The 17,873-nt window shown below is 42.7% G+C and overlaps 1 protein-coding gene across 1 annotated transcript; it reads left to right on the top strand.

Moving 5' to 3' along the window:
• Window positions 1-8,887: 8,887 nt before the first annotated feature.
• Window positions 8,888-16,959, top strand: LOC119442455 (zeta-sarcoglycan). Its single transcript, XM_037707350.2, has 8 exons — window positions 8,888-9,044; window positions 10,143-10,411; window positions 10,624-10,728; window positions 12,257-12,344; window positions 13,445-13,564; window positions 15,013-15,085; window positions 16,376-16,499; window positions 16,702-16,959. The coding sequence occupies exons 2-8, from the start codon at window positions 10,223-10,225 to the stop codon at window positions 16,894-16,896; spliced, it is 894 nt and encodes a 297-aa protein (XP_037563278.1). The 5' UTR covers window positions 8,888-9,044; window positions 10,143-10,222; the 3' UTR covers window positions 16,897-16,959.
• Window positions 16,960-17,873: the final 914 nt, after the last annotated feature.

The following is a 17,873-nucleotide window of genomic DNA, read 5'->3' on the forward strand; positions in this document are numbered from 1 at the left end:
CAATTACAGTCACGGAGCCGCTAGTGTAAGCTATCAGCGTAAATTGTGTCTTCTACTAGCGCTGCTTTCCGGATCTTCAAACTATTTTATGAATCATAACTAGCGTGCTTAACATGATGTAACATGCATGTGCAGTAGAATCTCGTTAAGCGGCAATTGTTTAAACGGAATAACCGGTTAAGCGGAACAAGTGCCTCTATATTGATTGGTTTTGTATTTGGATAATGGAAAAAAAGAAATTTTATTAATCGGAAACAAAATGTTCCCTACTCTGCATTCGGAACAACTGAAGAAAGCTAAGTGTTCGTTTTATTTTGTATGTTTTTTTTTTCAGAAAGAGCCAAAATCTTATTTTCATTTTACAACGCCTATCTTCTCCGTAAAAAGCCATCCCTAAAAAAACAGTGACAAAGACTCAAGAAAACTAAACATTTGATAGATATTTAATGCATAGCATGTGCAGACTGGCCACTTTAGCGACACCCCACTCACCCCATAGATGGCCGAAATAAGAACAACGGAAATTTCGGACATCTTACAGCACGCCGTTCGATAAGCTGGACTCCCGCAGCACGACCTCGTACTAATTCAACCACCGAGTCGAGCGCAAGGAGTGATGTTTTTTGCTTTGATACGTCACCGGTGCCTCCTCTAAATCAGAAGTAGTGAAGCCTACAGAATCCAGAAGCCACCTCCACGCTCAAACTACGGGACAAACTAGCTGCAACATTCTCTTCTTTATATTCAACATGTCTAACCGTGGTAAAAGGGTTTCTGGCGTATAGTGCTACACCTCTACACATCTCTCTCAATAAACGGAATTCCTGTCTAAGGTTTCTTGAGGTTCCCTTTAATGATATTAAATTAAATTATGAGGCTTTGCGTGCCAAACCACGATCTGAATATGAGGCACGCCGTAGTGGGGGACTCCGGAATAATTTGGACCACCTGGGGTTCTTTAACGTGCACCCAAATCTATGTACACGGGTGTTCTCGCATTTCGCCCCCATCGAAATACGGTCGCCGTGGCCGAGATTTGATCCTGTGACCTCATGATTAGCAGCCCAACACCATAGCCACTAAGCAACCACGGAGGGTTTAACGAGATTCTATTGTATAGCAAACCTTAACACGCTACTCGGTGGGAGAACTGCAAGGAGTGAACAAGGAACGCAGAAAAGAAATACAACTGCAGCACAACACTGCCCTCCTCCGCAGCGGCACATCTACTTGACAATGAACATCTCGTAATTATCACATCAGCTCAGGCTCAAAGTCTGCTTCAACTGGCTAAAGTTACTAAATGTCATGGGCCTCTAAATATACTCTCCCAAAATGCTTAACCCTAGGTTCCCTAGGTGCCTATTCAAACACATCGCTTGAATCAAATGATATTCATAATCATCAGCAGCACCAGCAGCAGCCTATATTTATGTCCCCTGCAGGATGAAGGCCTCTCCCTGCGATCTCCAATTACCCTTGTATTGCGCTAGCTGATTCCAATATATATATGAATATATAAACGTGCCTTAATCCTTTCGACAGATTCGTGAGAATTATTTTGGCATCCATACTACGAATTACAAGCTGCAGCTGTGTACTGCAACGGGATTTCTGTACCTAATTAGTGTGCTGGGAAGGGAGTGGAAAAACGGAACGCATTCAAAAACGCATTTGCTTATTTGCATTTGCAGTATTTTGTCTGTCACCTACCACTAACCTGCTTAATTCTCCCCAGGTATCCATTAAAAAGCACAATGAAACATTTCAATGAATCTATCAATCAGTCTATTAATCAACAAGACTCAATGTCGGCAGTATTGCAACATAAGAAGCAGCACTTTCGAGCTTTTCGAACGGCACAAGAGATGTCTCAGTGTTACGATACGCACCCGAAGGGGAAGATCTCCCGGCGAGAAGTGCTGTCTCGTTCCTGGGCGGTTGACCTTATCTTGCAAAGCGGTTATATCCCCGTTGCTATCAGAATAGCTACGATAATATTTAGATAGTGCGACGGACCGTCCTCATACAACGCTACTCGTCTATTCAGCAAAGATTGCAGCGCTGCGAGTATTCGCAAGTTAAACAGGCAGTTTATTGCCCGCTTTGTGAATGGTTTCGCAGCCTCTTATAAGAGTGTGGGTACCCGTGCTTACGCCATTTTTCTGTCGTAAAACAAATCGTCATCATCATCATCATCATCAGCCAATTTTTATGTCCACTGCAGGACGAAGGCCTCTCAGCGATCTTCAAAAACCCCTGTATTGCGCTAAGTTATTCCAACTTGTGCCTGCATATTTCCTAACTTCATCACCCCACAAAATTTTCTGCCGTCCTCGACTGCGCTTCCCTTCTCTTGGTCGCCGTTCTGTAATTCTAATGGTCCGCTTCCAGTCCTACCCAATTACATGGCCTGCTCAGCTCCATTTTTTTTTCTCTTAATGTCAACTATAGAATATCGGCTATCCCGGTTTGCTCACTGATCAACATCGCTCTCTTCCTGTCTCGTAATCTTACGCGTAACATGTTTCATTCCATAGTTATTAGCGCGGTCCTTAACCCGTTCTTAAACTTCTTTTTAACCTCCAAGTTTCTTACCCATATGTTACCACCGGTAGAATGCAATGATTGTACACATTTTTTTTCAACGACAGTGGTAAGCTCCCAGTCAGGATTTGATAATACGATTTATTGCAGTAATATGGTACATTTTAACAGGTACAGAATAAGTAGAACGATGGGGTGTCCCAAAGTTAAAAACTGTCGAGGAGACACCCTAATAAAAATATAAATGATCTTAAATTTTAGCATGCAGCAGATCAGTTGCTTGCAGATAGTAGACATAATTTAAACAGAGCATTTTATGCAACGAAGGATTGGACTATAAAGAAACAACATTAGCAAAATAACACAGCTAAAGAAAGAAGAAAAAAGAGAGAGAGAGCAAAACGAAACCAATAAAGATAAATACAACAAACTGTAGCAAGATGCATGGTTATATTAATTAGGTGTATTTTCTAACAAGAGTTTTTTTAGTAAAAAGAAAACAAACGCAATGAATTCACATGAAATGGAATTTCAGTTTGGTATGCCCGCAAAAAAAGCGGTTTGTTTCCCATAGTTAGTACTAGCTTTTGGGAGTAGTAAGTTTTGACGCTGTGCAAATCTGGTTTTGTTACTATTGATAAGATTATCAACAGTGAAACCTTCAACAGATACCTCTTTGTGCATAAGACGAAAAACGAAGATTCGATAGACTAGATAGCTCATATAGAGAAAGGATATTTAAATTTTTATATAAGGAAAAGAATGACATATAACTGGGCTAAATGTCATAATTTTCACAGCCTGATTTTTTAAACGTTGAAGGGGTTTGAGGTGTGTGTTATATGTGTTGCCCTAAGATGACAGGCAGTAAGACAGGTGACTACGAACGTATGCGTAATATAGTGACAAAATAATGTGTAGCTCGAAGTAGAAACGTGATATAATAGTTGCATGAATTCCAGAATAAACTTTTTGAAGCAGCGATATACCATGAAGATCAAACTTGAGGTGCCTATCTAGGGTTACCCCAAGAAACTTAGTACTATTAGACAGAGGTAGAGCACGATTGTCAAGCGAAACTGCTAAAGGGTCCCTGAAACGGTTCGGACAAATTTCGTAGACGCGTAGAGTGCAGCTTCAGTAAAAATTCGAGTCATAATTTAAGTTAAGCGTCTCATATTAAGAGAGGCACGGACGATTACAAGTTGCCCTCCTCCATCGCCATGCATTTTCTCCTCAACTCGTTCGCAGAGTGATCGGGGCTAAGCTCCGCCTTCGCTGGCTCTACGTCATGATGTGACATCATGGCGTTTACTTCCGGTTGTCTTGTAACCAGCGCACGTAGGCGCTCCAACCTCTCCCCAAGCCGCCTGGCCGTCGATCCCCAGCGAGAGCGCTCAAGGTGCGTGCATTACGAGCGTTCTGTCGCAGCGCCGAAAGTGTCCGGTATTCCGGTAATCACAGGCGAGCCGGGCGTTTTAACGGATATGCGGAGGTGTAAACTAAAGCCCCTCCATACCGCAGTGATGAAGGAGCTTCGTAGACGTACGTGAGCGGCCTGATCGGCATGCACGGTCCAGCCAAACACAAGCGAAACGCAGGGCTAATATTGCTGTAACCAAGTGTAAAACATTTTAAACATATAAAAAGACAACGTGTTCAAGATTACGCTCCTGTCGAAAATTTGCACCAGCAGCAAAGTGGCATACACTTGGTTGCTGCTATATTAGCTCTGCGTTTGGTTGAGCTTCGGGCCGCGAGGTGGCTGCACCGTGCAAGCAGTTCACGTTTGCACCTCAGTTCATCATGTAAAACGTCCAGTGCACTTGCGTTTGCGTTTAGCCGAATACCGGACCCGCTAAACTCTATTGTGGTAGTAATCCTTCGGCGTGAAGTGACGATCGCAAACGTGTAGATGCGGGCGCCGTTTGGATACCGACAGTCCGATACACTGCAGCCACTCCGCTCGTCTGCTGCCTTGCAAAGGTGCACGATGTCGCGGCTTGACATGTCGCCGATGGCTACGTTTGCAGCCCACAACGCAAGGGCGAACCATGGTGCTCGCGAAAAGAAAGAACGAGACCAACACTGACCGCGCAGCTCTCGTCAACACGGAGCACGTTGTAACACAAGCAGACGACTCTTGCTATGGGTCGGAAGTGCTTTTAGCGTAGTGATACATGTCCTTGTGCATTCTCTTTCTGTTACTTTCTTTTTATAGCAACAAATTAACTAACATCTAAACTGTTACGAACAGCATATGCTCACCATAATGTTGGGAAAATAATCGATGACGCGCCCTGGGCAGCCAATCGGATAGCTCGCCCTACTGACGTCTAATGGTCAAATCGCGTCACTTGGTCAGGGGAGGTTGAAAACTCAGCCGATTAGAGTGCTGCAATTGGTAGCGTTGTACGTTTTTAAAATCCTGTAATAAATTACACGCTTTACGTGGAGCGCTTAGATGCCTCAATTAATGATCAGAAGGATCAACTCTACCGACTCAGTGCGTTTGTACAAAATCGTCAAAATTGTTTCAGGGTCCCTTTAAACTAGGGCTTTATGCGTAACTGGGGAGAATGAAATACCGCAAATGTGGTCTTTGAAGGATTAATATGCAACAAATTTGCTTTGCATAAGGACTGGACATTGCGAAGGTCGCTGTTACATTTTTCTTAAATAGAAATGTCCGTGCTGTATGCATTCGAACCCATTTTTATTACAGCGAAGCTGTCTTTGGATAGGGTTCTATGCATTTCTCGTGTCCGTCAACAGATCAGCGTGTGCAAAAACTCAGCTCCCTGATATGATGCAAAATCGCTTCATTCTATGCAAAAGCTTATACGTCTCATCACTCGGATATGCATTTTCAGTAGATTAGTGGTCAATAGGCACCATTTTCAATATCTGTAGACTCTCAGGTAGATAATCATCATCATCATCATCAGCCTATTTTCATGTCCCCTGCAGGACGAAGGCCTCTGCCTGCGATCTCCAATCACACATGTCCAGCGCAAGTTGATTCCAATTTCCACCTGCAAATTTCTTAATTTCATCGAACCGCCTAGTTTTCTGCCGTCCTCGACTGCGCTTCCCTTCTCTTGGCACCCATCATTTTGTAACCCTAATTGTCCACCGGTTATCCCCCTTACACACTGCATGGCCTGCCCACTTCCACTTTTTTTCTGTCAATGTCAATTAGAATATCGCTATCCCCATTTGCTCTCTGATCCTCACCGCTCTCTTCCTTTCTCTTAACGTTAGGCCAAACATTTTTCGTCCCATCGCTTTTTGTGCGGTCCTTAACTAGTTCTCGAGCTTCTTTGGTAACCTCCAAGTTTCTGCCCTATATATTAGCACCGGTAGAATGCAATGATTGTACACTTTTTTTTTCAACGATAGTGGTAAGCTCTCAGTCAGTGTTTGGCAATGCCTTCTGTATGCACTCCAACCCATTTTTATTCTTCTGTAAATTTCCTTCTCATGATCAGGGTCCCCTGTGAGTAATTGACCTAGATAAAGGTACCCCTCTACAGACTCTAGAGGCTGACTGGCGGTCCTGAATTCTTCTTCTCCTGCCAAACTGCTGAACATTAACTTTGTCTCCTGCATATTAATCTTCAACCCCACCCTTACACTTTCTCGGTTAAGGTCCTCTATCATTTGTAGTAGTTCGTCCCCAGTGTTGCTGAACAGGACGTCATCTGCAAATAGAAGGTTGTTGAGACATTCGCCGTTGATCCTCACTCCTAAGCCTACCCAGTCTAATGGCTTGAATACTTCTTCTAAGCATGCAGTGAATAGCATTGGAGAGATTGTGTTTCCTTGCCCGAGCCGCTTCTTGATCGGGAACTTTCTACATTTCTTGTGGAGAACGAAGATAGCTGTGGAATTAATTAGTCCCACAACACTATTGAGTTCCCAATATTTGCCAAGATATTCACGTATGCATCCTGTACTTCTTGATTACGCAATGTCTCTATGGCTATGAAATACATGAAATGAACGCCATATAGAGAGGTTGAGTGCACTCCATAGATTTCTCAATTACCTAGTTGACTACATGCACGAGATCCATTGTAGAATATCCCTTCCTGAAGCCAGCCTCTTGATTGATTGAAGCCAAGTTTTGCCCTGATTCCAATGGAAAAATATCTTGGTGACTAGTTTATCCAATACTAAAAGCAAGCTCTCTGGTGCACTTGACGTCGTGAGGCATTGCGTATAAAGGGCCGCAGGCCTTTCAAGCATAAGATACCCTTCATCTTTGATTAAATCGATTGTTATTCCATATTCTCCTGCCGCTTTTCGCCAGGACATGTCTTGCAAGGTCCTTCTAATTTCATCGCTAGTGATATGAGGACCCTCTGTATCCTGGTCATCACTACTTCCAATGAAGGTTGCGTGGCTGCTCTGGGCACTGTACAGGTCAGGACAGAATTCTACTGGTTTTACTATATCATCGAAATTTCGGTTCACGTTACCCTGCTTATCTTTCACAGCATACATCTCGTCCTGTCCTATGCCAAGTTTTCTTCTCACTGATTTCAGGCTGCAGGCATTTTTTACTGCTTCTTTAATCTTTGCGAAGTTAAACATTTCGAATATCACTTATCTTTCTCTAGTTTATCAGATTTGATCTGATCGCTACAAAACGTATTCACACAGGTAATATTGTTACGTTGCGCAAGTCTCACATAAAGATGTATTTACAATATTTACAAGAGAGGCATCGATACATAAACAAGATGACTGTCGAGACCGATTCCACCACTACACGTGAAATCATCTTCAGACTGGCGCCACACGTGGTTGCGGCCTAACAATTATCATCACCATTATAATTATGAGGACGCGTGCGCTTGAAAGCTGGTATAATTACTAACCAATTCGTAATTATTCCTCACCTGCACGTCCTTTCAAACCGTAGTGTGATTGTTTTGCAGTGTGTGTTTTCTTTTTATTGATTTTTTTATTTGTACAGTTCACATCTCGAGCCTACAGTACGCCGCTTCTATCTTTATAGGTAGCACATAAATTTGCTCAAGGGCAGCAAATCAATACACCCAATTTTTTATGATACCACGACAATTGAATATTATAGAGGAAAGTGTATTCCAGCCTACTTTTTGGCGCATGGTTATTTGTACGTACGCATATACCTGGATCATTTCGCCAGTGATGAGGGCAATGGAAGCGAACGATGAGACTCATGTAACGAACAGAAACCCAAAAAGTCACTTAAAGCGTGGCTCCAACTTTCCGTTCAACCTGGATTTCGAGGGGCGAAGGAGTTGAAGTGTATAAATTGTTAAACACGAGCTTCATTCAGCCGACAGGTTTCCCTGGAAGGAAGAAATAAACACGTAAATAATTTAATGAATGCGCTATCCTAATACAGATGTGAGACGCACTTGCATAATGTCAAGAAATCGACCCGTCACGTCTTGACAACATTATAGTGAGCTCCTAAAACAAGAGTCCGTGAAGAGCGGCATGGTATTTGTATCGGCCTAGCAGAAAGCCACGAACGACGTCGTCGACGCCAGTGTCAAATCCAAAAAAAAACTTGACTGAGGCTTACTCCCCGATGCACCGCAATGTGAGGAAATATCTTTCGCGGTAGTAAAGTAAAGCGAACACAACATACAAAAACATCTGTTGCCCAGAGGCTACCGTCCACGATCATTCAAACGAAACATATTGGGAAAGCGCACGTTTGAATCAGTTGCGGACGCTGCGCAAATAATGCAGGCTTGCCGCTTGTAACTTGAGGAGTGCACGTTCGCTGGTCGTGCGCCTTTTCTATCTGCTCCGTAGAAGAGATCCTACGCTTCCGCACATTTTTGTTGTTTTGCCTTATGCGCCTGATGCCGCCAAGGGTTCATGTCGAGCATTGTTTTTGACGACACTATTGTCGTCTTTTTTTTTCCCCTCGAATGGCCATACTCTGATTGCACCAACAGCACATCACAGAAGTCTAAACTCGGCGACGGGTCGCTAAACATCTGCTGACGGGCCGCACGTTCTGAAGCTCTGACATAGAATAATGAACCCCTGATTTAACTGTTCAAAACACTCCGCCATCCGTTACTGCAACAAACGAGAAACCAAGAGCGAGCCGACGGTGCACAGTGTACGTGTCGGCATCTGTCGAGAGTACGAGGCGTCTGCACTCGCTTCTACATCAGGCGCCACTAGAGGGCTCGCTATTCGACCGAAAATATTTCAGCCCCGTATCCCGTGCGAAGTTTCAGCGGAGTTTTATAAGACTGTGGAAAAGAGCAGTAATTATTGTTACTCGCGCTCACAGCAAAGGTGACAGCTTAGACTGCATAATTTGCCATGAATTCATTACAACTTGGCGCCATTTCAACGCACCACTCGTACAAGGCTAGATTTTCTTGCCAGCGGCGCCGCTTGTAAACGACTGCCGATCTCCGAGTCCTCGGGAGAACGATTGATCGAAGTTCAGACGGAGGCTCGCTCTCATACAAGTGAGTTCCATCGCTTTTACCGCTTCTTAGAAGGAAATATTCAGCTTTAAGAATTTGGTCAGATGTTATTGTGCTGCTTCTTTCATTGTAACTATTACCAGAGTTGCACAAATTTACATATTTACCGAGCACGTGAGCTGGAAATGTTATTGGCCTATAATATTATGACACCAGCCATGGTTAAGTAATATGTCAAGTGTTTCAAGGGCCATAACTCTAAGTTAGTGTTTCTTTTTTTTCCCTCAATAATGTGCCAAATCTACACCATGAGCCTAGCAAAAGTTTTGATGTATGACAAATCAGAAGTTATTCTCCAGTCCACTTAAAGTTCCATTTATGACGGAAATTTTTTTGCATTATAAATCGCATTGTTTTTTTAATAGTTTACACGGAAAATAGATGTATCTGCCTGTACTTTATGAAGGTCAATTACCACGGCCTGCTTTATTGTTGTTTTCTACGTGAACCTTTGCAACAGCGTATTTTACTCCCGAGCTGAGTCAACCACATATTTTTTTTTCTACATAAAGACATCTCGGCGCTAATGCAATTGCCTCCAGTGTGCTCTCTTATATAGAACAATAGCCTTCTGAAGAGATTGATATGATGCCACTGGCTGTATTGCGGAATTTCTTTGTTACCTGTGACATTGCATCAAACCATACACACAGTACCCAAGCGTTTCAATTAGGTCAATTGTAGGTTTATTTTTGTTGCTTGTGCTTAAATTAGATAACTACTTCATCTGCACCGTTTGTTCTTTAATTTGTTCTTAATCTTGGGGAGGGGGCATTAGTTGAACAAAAGGGGTTCTTAAAGTAGGTTTAAATAACTGCCCTCAAGTGACTTTCACCGCCTTCGTGTGCACACAGTCCCAAGTTCTAGAAAATGTGGCATCCGGTTAGCCGTTGGCTGTTTATTTCCACTGAGGAATAAAGCACATCATCAAAATTCTCATCCAATGTCCGGCTTTCCCGCAACCAGTTCAATTGCCGCGTCCCGCGCGTCGCATTATTCACTCTGTCTGTTCATGTTATCTTTCTAAGATAATGTCGAAACAACAAGTATCAAACGCTTCTCATTTTGTGCCTCACGTAGTTCTCATGGCGAAACGACGGAGCGAGGACCCGTAGACTTGCAAACCCGCTGTCACTTGCCGTGGCACTTGCGCCCCCGGAATGGCATCTACCACAGTGTCCCGCAATGGAACCATGAGCGTGCACCTGACACCGCCGCACGGAGATACTGAACTGCTGAGCGGCTGGCGCAAGAAAATGCTCTATGTGCTCGTGGCTACCACCATCATCATAACGTCGCTGAACGCCTCGTTGTTAATGTGGACCATAAAGGTCCTAGACCTGAGCTCGGTAAGGAATGCACTAGCATGCTTAATTAGGCAAGGGAGCTAATTGCTCGAAGTTGTAGTACGCGCAGGTTGACAGGCGCTACTTGGACAATTCAGTTTAATTTCTCTTTACTTCCTGCTGCGCCTTGGTGTTGTTTATTAGTGCTTCGTTTCTTTGTTATTAGCATTGATCTTGACTGATAGCATATTGTTGACACCGTTTTCCCTGCGCAGGATGGGCCAGGTGTTTTGACTTTGACAACTAACGGCATGAAAATCAGTGGGCATGGCCAGTTCTTGGATGTACTTACCCTTAAACGAATTCAGCATAAGGCTCAGGTAAGTACTGTTCTACACTACGAGACTCTCATCTTCGTAGTGCTCATACTCTGTGAGTGATGCAATGTGTTGTGGTTTGCCTTTCTCTTTTTTTTTTCACTTTCTTTTTATGCGCGCGGGCGTGATGTCCCTTTCAGGAGACAATGGCGAGCCTGCTTATATATGTGTGGTTACGCGGTTATTAATTTTTATATGATTAGATGAATAATAATAATTTATAGGCTACAACTTGCTTCATTAATGTAATATAAATCTCTTCTATATTTGTGAAGTTGTTTAGCTAGTTTATTTGTGAGTTCCTCTATAGTTGTGAGCTATTTAGCTGTTTAGCTACTTCTGTAAGTGTGAGTTGCTTTGCTGCCATCTCACGTAAAAATGGTAATATGATTGATGTGACGCCACTTTGTGTTCCCCATCCTCTCTCTCAAGATTTCTACTTAACTCGCCCTTATTGTTGTGTGTGATTTGCTTTGAATGCACACTCAATTATGGCGACGTATGGGAGATTGCGCGGAGGCTTTTAGATTAGCTAGGTGTGTTTGACTAGCACTTTTTTTTAAACCAAATCGAATGAAAACCGAATCGTGCCAAAAGGGAATCCGATGAAATATTGAATACATTTCGAATAGTTTTTGAATAATGAATTTTTCTCTGCAATATTATAAAACAATGTTGGGCTGTATTTCTATTGCACATCATGAAGTACCCTTTATCAAAAACTCCATTAGAGCACTTTAGAGAAATAAGCATGTTTCTTTTGAGCATGCGTGGTCGTGCATTACCTGAATGAAGTTTAAAAATCAGTCTTAAGAACCCGTTAGCATCTGTGTATTTCTTCGGAACCAGAACGGAAGTGCGTGTTGTCTCCACGCAGCGATGGCAGAGCGAAAAAAAAAATAAACCACTTATTTCTAGTTAGAATTATCAATACAGGTGACGTCACTACTATATCAAATAACGTTGCATCCGAGCGTATTCGGAGTTAATCCTAGACAACACACAGTTGCAGCATTGATAAATGCTACCAAACAATATTCATTGCTAAATGTCATACACGTCTGAGCAAAATTTTTGGAGGAACGATTGCGGTTTAGCTGTAAAGTCTCGAGTGACGCAGCATGCTCACGCAGCTTCCTGTTCTTTGTCCACAATGGCAGCTGGGAAATTTCCTTCTTTCTTGCTTCAGTTTCGTGATTGATCCCGCACAGCCAGAAATGTAAAGTGCTAGAAAAATATTGGAAAAATATTTGCATTTGCGTGCAGTTACTATTCTTTACGGGAACCCAATCTAATAGAACAATATTCGAATTGTTCTTCGAAAATATCGAATGTTTGCACACGCCTATGATTAGATGATGAAGTGTTTCCTTCTATTGCCAAGGGCCAACGGTAGCATGGACAGAAGTGTTTCAGTCGACGAAGTATATGCATGGACATTTAAGAGCTTCTAGTTAGTTATAGTGTCTCATTAAAACTTGACGTTAAAGAAGTGCACGTTGGCTAATTAAAACTTGCATTCATTACTCAGGAGAAAGGTCTAATAATAGAGTCGGCCGGAGACGTCAAGCTGCAATCACTGAACAGACAGGGTCGCTATCACAACAGTTTGACCCTTGGTAAGTCCTATAACGTTGCGAAACTTCCTTTAAAAATGTTTTAACCCTATAGGATGCACTTTCCTAGTACAAGTGTCACGCAGGGCACTTTGCGTGTCTCAAGACTGCCTAAGCAGCCGGCGTAGGTATGTCAGAGCTACGGTGTAGCCTTAATTAACGTTTACTTCATCGCCTTCGCTTTTTTGGTAGCTCGATATTGATTTAAAACAGCGTGTTTAATTTACACGCTCGCTGTTAAAATGCGTCCGAGTCCATCTTCTACAGCCTCCGTCACGGCTCTCACCAACCATAGCACAAATTATAAATTACATGCAATTAGCTTTATTCTAACAACATTGAAGGAAGATTTTGCGCTGAGCGCTGCGTTGGGGTGCTAATATTTTGTAATAACGTCGCGTTTTACGGCCTGCATCAGTCAATTAAGCATACGGCATTCCTGCTTGCTTTGGTCGCACGGAAAATTAAATTGTTCTGTTTAACTTTCTTCAAATAGCTTCTTCAATAAAGCACCTTCGTATGCATACTTTGCTACCAGATCAGTGAGCTGCTGCAGAGACGTGAATTCGTTTCCCTCCCTGTCGACAATTAAAATGTGTGCGAACGAGGCGAACAAGGATGTCTAGTGTTTTAGCGAATTATTTCAGCTAAAAGATGGAATCATCTTGCGACATTTCAGTAAATAAAGCGGTAAGTAAAAAAGAACACATGTTGATGTTATAACTGCAGCGCAGGTTAATGTCTATGATATGACATAAGAATGCAACTCTATTTCACGAACTTAAACATAGTTATCGATAAACTTGACCCCGCGAAAAATTCCGGGTACGCAAATCTCCAAAAATTGCGTAAAAGACTTAGATTTTCCTCTGGTGTGGGTGTTGAGCTTTGGAACACATCGGAACACAGAAGCCTCGAAACCCAGCTTTGCGCCGGTGATACATAAAACAAAACATTCATCGTACATCATTTGGCACCATGTATTAGTGACTTCTCATCGAATAAATTCTTCGTAGCGCAAACACATAAGTTTGACACGAAAGTCCTCTCTTATTGGCTTTTATAGAGCTTACTAGTAATACATTTTTCTTTGTTTATTTCAGGCTCTGGAATTCTAGAATCACGTGGTAGTCACTTCTTGGTGCGAAATCCTCAGGATAATGTCTTATTTCGAAGCGACCCATCTGAAGTTGTCGTAGCAACTGACAATCTCCGAATTTCCAGTAAGTATACCCCCATGAAAAATATGTAAAATTCCTTTACCAGCAGATGCGGACCAGTACCATTTTTGAAGGCTGTTATAATTTCGCGCATATTCTCAATACTATGCAGTCAAATTGCATTAAACTGCATGCATTTAATGAAAAAAAATCAAGCAAATAAAATTAATTATATAAAATAAAGGCTGATAGTCAGTGACGGAAATTATTCAACTCAGAAATGTGCGTTTGTCTACACGCATAGACAAGTCCACGTGGAGGTAAAAGCAGTGAGACTTTGTTTAACGTTAATCACTTGCTAACATTATGTTGCAGTGACGTGCCTGGACCTTCTTCACATTTCGGTTTCTATTACTTCGGAAGAACTTTTGCGAAAGGCACTTGCTAAAACGCACTGTTGGCACAGCCAGCAAGATGAAACATTGTAGTTCAAGTGTTTCGTTGCCTATAAAAAATTACAGCAATGTAGAGAAACAGAGGCAAACTAACAAGATTGCTACGACAGGATGGGCAGAATTCACGGGAACAAATTGCAGGAACTTTAAGTAAAGCACAATGGCGTTGGCACGACGTACTACCTCGATGGACTATAGGCGCTTCTCGGTAGTCTGCGCATTGCTGCATCAGGCTGTATCTAGCTCTAGAGGAACTACACAGTGCACGTCACGACATGCTTTATCTTTTGAGATTATGAGTGTTTTACTCATTTCACCACGGATAAATTCACAAGTGAAAGCGCGAACACGAAAAAATGAATGGGAATTAAAACAAAAAAGCCTGCAACCTCTTTCCATCGTTCATCAGTTATCGAGTCAATACATAACTATTGTAATACTCCAAGGCTTTCTTTTTCCTTTTATTCATGCACGTCTCCTTTTATCTGCTTTTAATCATCATTTTAACTTCCTCTTTCATCTTTTACTCTGCTTCCCCCTTACTCCAACATTCAACTGCAGGCCAGAACACAGTTCCAAGGCCGGCCTCACAGTTTTTCTATTATATTAAATCTCTCTCTCTCTCTCTTGTAAGTTGCCAATACATATTAAACAGCGTGCGTCGCCCCTTCATCTGCACACTATAGGGACAAAATTTAAGACAACGGAAGGAAACAGGAATGCATAATTGTGTTTCTGTGTCCTACAATATATGTGAAACTGGTCCGACTGTATTTTGACGCTGGGTTTTACATCTACAAAATGTTTAGAGACCGAATACGTAGTGCTGCTGCAGCGACTTTCAGAGTACCGCATTTAAGACAGCTTCTCACTAAATGTTGTTCCATTCGCATACCTACTCCAGCCTGATAGTACGCAACACGCAAAAATATGCAACATGAATTGCGAGTACAGAATACGCGATCCAACAGGCGAAATAATCTAGTAAAGTATGCCGGCGCATAACAGAAACTGGTTTTAATCTGTTGTGCTGATTCTCCGCTATGCATTATGCAGCGAAGGCTGGATTTCAGCTGGATGGATCCCTGCACGCCGAAGTCGTCAGAGGTGGTTCAACCCGAGACCTCAAGTGAGTTTGCCTAAGGTTCAACACTAGTTCTCACATTGAACACGTCAGCACAGCTGTTTTGCGTATTGCCGAAAGCAGGCACAAAAAGCAGAACTTCTGCTCCATTTGGTTCTTTCAAGCATGTTTTTGTACACCGCACTGCAATCCAATGCGCATACTCCCGTTGTAAAAGACTGTAGTCAGCATAAGGAATCGCAGAAGCTCATTTTACAACCGGAAGACTGACAGTTACTTTCTGTAAGCATGATCTGCTATTGGTCGCAGTAACTTTCAGTTCTACTCAAGAAAAAAAAATGGGCAGTCTTGTGGCAAAGTTCACCTATATTTGTTTTTCACCACAGACGAAACAAACAAGTCGAAACAACCTAGTTCGAAGTAGAACTCATGGGAGAAGATTTCAAAATGCTCTCAGTGAATTTTTCAACAAAGTTGCGCATAAAGTGGACTCGATCTGCAAAGCGCCTTTCAGAGTGTGAGAACAGGAATATTTTGACTGTCGCAGTATTTACGACCAAAAATAAAAACCGATGGCACGCGCCGTGGTTATTTAGTGGCTTTGGCATTGCGCTGATAAGCATTAGGTCGCGAAAAAAATATATATATATATATTGAAAAGTACTTGCTGATAGCTAGAGTTCGTGAAGAGCGCGAGGTGGTGCGTGCATATCTGAAAGCCCCTGAAAGTGAAATTGTTGCAGTATCACACATATGGCAACACTTGACTGGTGTGCACTACGTTGTCAGCCGGCCATTTCTCATTTTTGCTTTTCTTTCCTGGAAAACTTATTTTGTGCAATTCTGCGCGCAATATCAATCAGTGGGACCGAAAGAGTTATATAATGTTATAAGCCACCTCTCCTGAGGACGAAGGAAAAGTTACAGTGCAGTAGACGAGAAAGAGAACGAGCTTTGTCCCGGTCCGCCATCTTTGCTGTTCGGTCGCCACACGCTGTGGCTTTGTAAACATTGTATATAAAATCTTTTTGACATTTTCCCGCTACAATATAATGTAAGAAGGAACTAATGGTAAACCGCAGTTGCCGGTGAGTTCTGGGCATACTTAACTTTTTTAAAGGAAGACACCATTTCGCAAAGTGCACGAAACATATTGGTATGGATTTATGATAAATTGGAGAAATTTGTATGACCTTGGGATGCTACCTATAAATTACAATGTAAGAGTATAAATTAGGGTACTTTCGACCGACAGCTAAAGGTCTTTCGCTTTGATCAGAAAAACGGCAGATAAAAAGCGGAAACAAAATCAGCGTTCCTTCTTTTCTTTTCAAGGGTCGAATCCCCGACAAAGCGAATAAGTGTCCACGGAGAAGAGCAGGTTTCCATGGTTGCCCGTGCCGGTGACACACTAGTCACATCTCTTCAAGATATCCATTTACACACCAGGAAAGGACAGGTATAAAGGATGCATGTGTTCTATCTTCGTTGTCTTTCTTTTCATTATTCCTTGCGATGTACTTGGTGCTTAAGTTTGTTTTCCCTGCAGAATTTATAATATAAACTTGCTCTGCATGCCTAAATTCTTACTTTTTATGCGTTTGGTTTACTTAACGTCGAACACTATTATACCTGCTTTAATATGGTGTGCTTTATTCCAGATTGTGGTGGACTGCAGCAGACTAGAGATCAAAGACCTTGAAGTGGCCGATCCTACTGTTCGTTCAACAGACGTGCGCGTCTACCAGCTCTGCTCTTGCGACGACGGCATGCTCTTTCTCACACCTTCGGAACGGCACTGCCGAGCTTCAACAGACCTCTGTTCGAGCCTTCCGGCACCGTCGAACACTGCATGAAACCACGAAATGTAGTATGCCAGCCAATAACGTAGCGTAACATTGAATACAGCACTGCCTGAAGTCATACCGTATGTGTTGTTCACACCTTCGAACGAGCCTACACTTTTGTGCGACGCAACCCAATCACTGGAGCGACTGCCCGCTGCGAGGGGTGGACGTTGTCTCGCGAGAAGTATTCAAGTTGAGTATAGGACGCTTCTACTGCACATATTATAATTGCACTTTATATCTGTGTGAGGAGAAAATAATGCTAATGGGAGTGATTCAAGTTACCCCATTCAAGTGCGCTTTCGATGGTATAGTTCATTATTCGATTAACTGTGTCAAACCAGCGTGTCGAACTGTACCCTAACCGTGGGTTAGTTTCGTGGGTAGTTATAAATGAACTGATGCCGTTTAGAACACGCATGAACCATAACAGAACCTGCACAAAAAGAAATGTCTAAAATGATTGGACATAGAAATGTTCAATATGATAAAAAACGGTTCCAGCATAGCATGACATGGTTATACGTCAAAAAATGCCGCCATCCTTGAAATTAGTTCTTTATTTCGGCAGTTGGGTCCCCGCCCTATTAGTATTTTGTTACAGACTCCCTCAAGCATTGTATGAGCGTCCGCAGACAGGCGCTGGCTATATGCCGATAACTATAGGCACCAGCGCTAAGGCGCTTCAGTTTGTGTTGAACTTGACTTATTGGTCGTTAAGTCAGCGACTTCACGCCCGTTTATAGTCCGGTGTAGCAAGCGCGCCAGCGAGCGTTGGTCGAAGTATGCCACACCACGCGCGGTGCGCTCGTCCACTGGCCCCGTTGGGTTGCCTTTGAGCATTGGCAGACAGCAGTATTAAATGAACAGATGCTAGGCGCGCTCCTCTGAATACGGGTGTCGGTACCACGAGCAACCGTGATGCGCAGGCTCGTCTCTCTAGCGTGTTTTGCCTACAATTGTGCTTCGCGCACGCGCAACTGCTG

This window comes from Dermacentor silvarum, chromosome 2, assembly GCF_013339745.2.
Source record: "Dermacentor silvarum isolate Dsil-2018 chromosome 2, BIME_Dsil_1.4, whole genome shotgun sequence".
Taxonomy (NCBI): Eukaryota; Metazoa; Arthropoda; class Arachnida; order Ixodida; family Ixodidae; genus Dermacentor; species Dermacentor silvarum.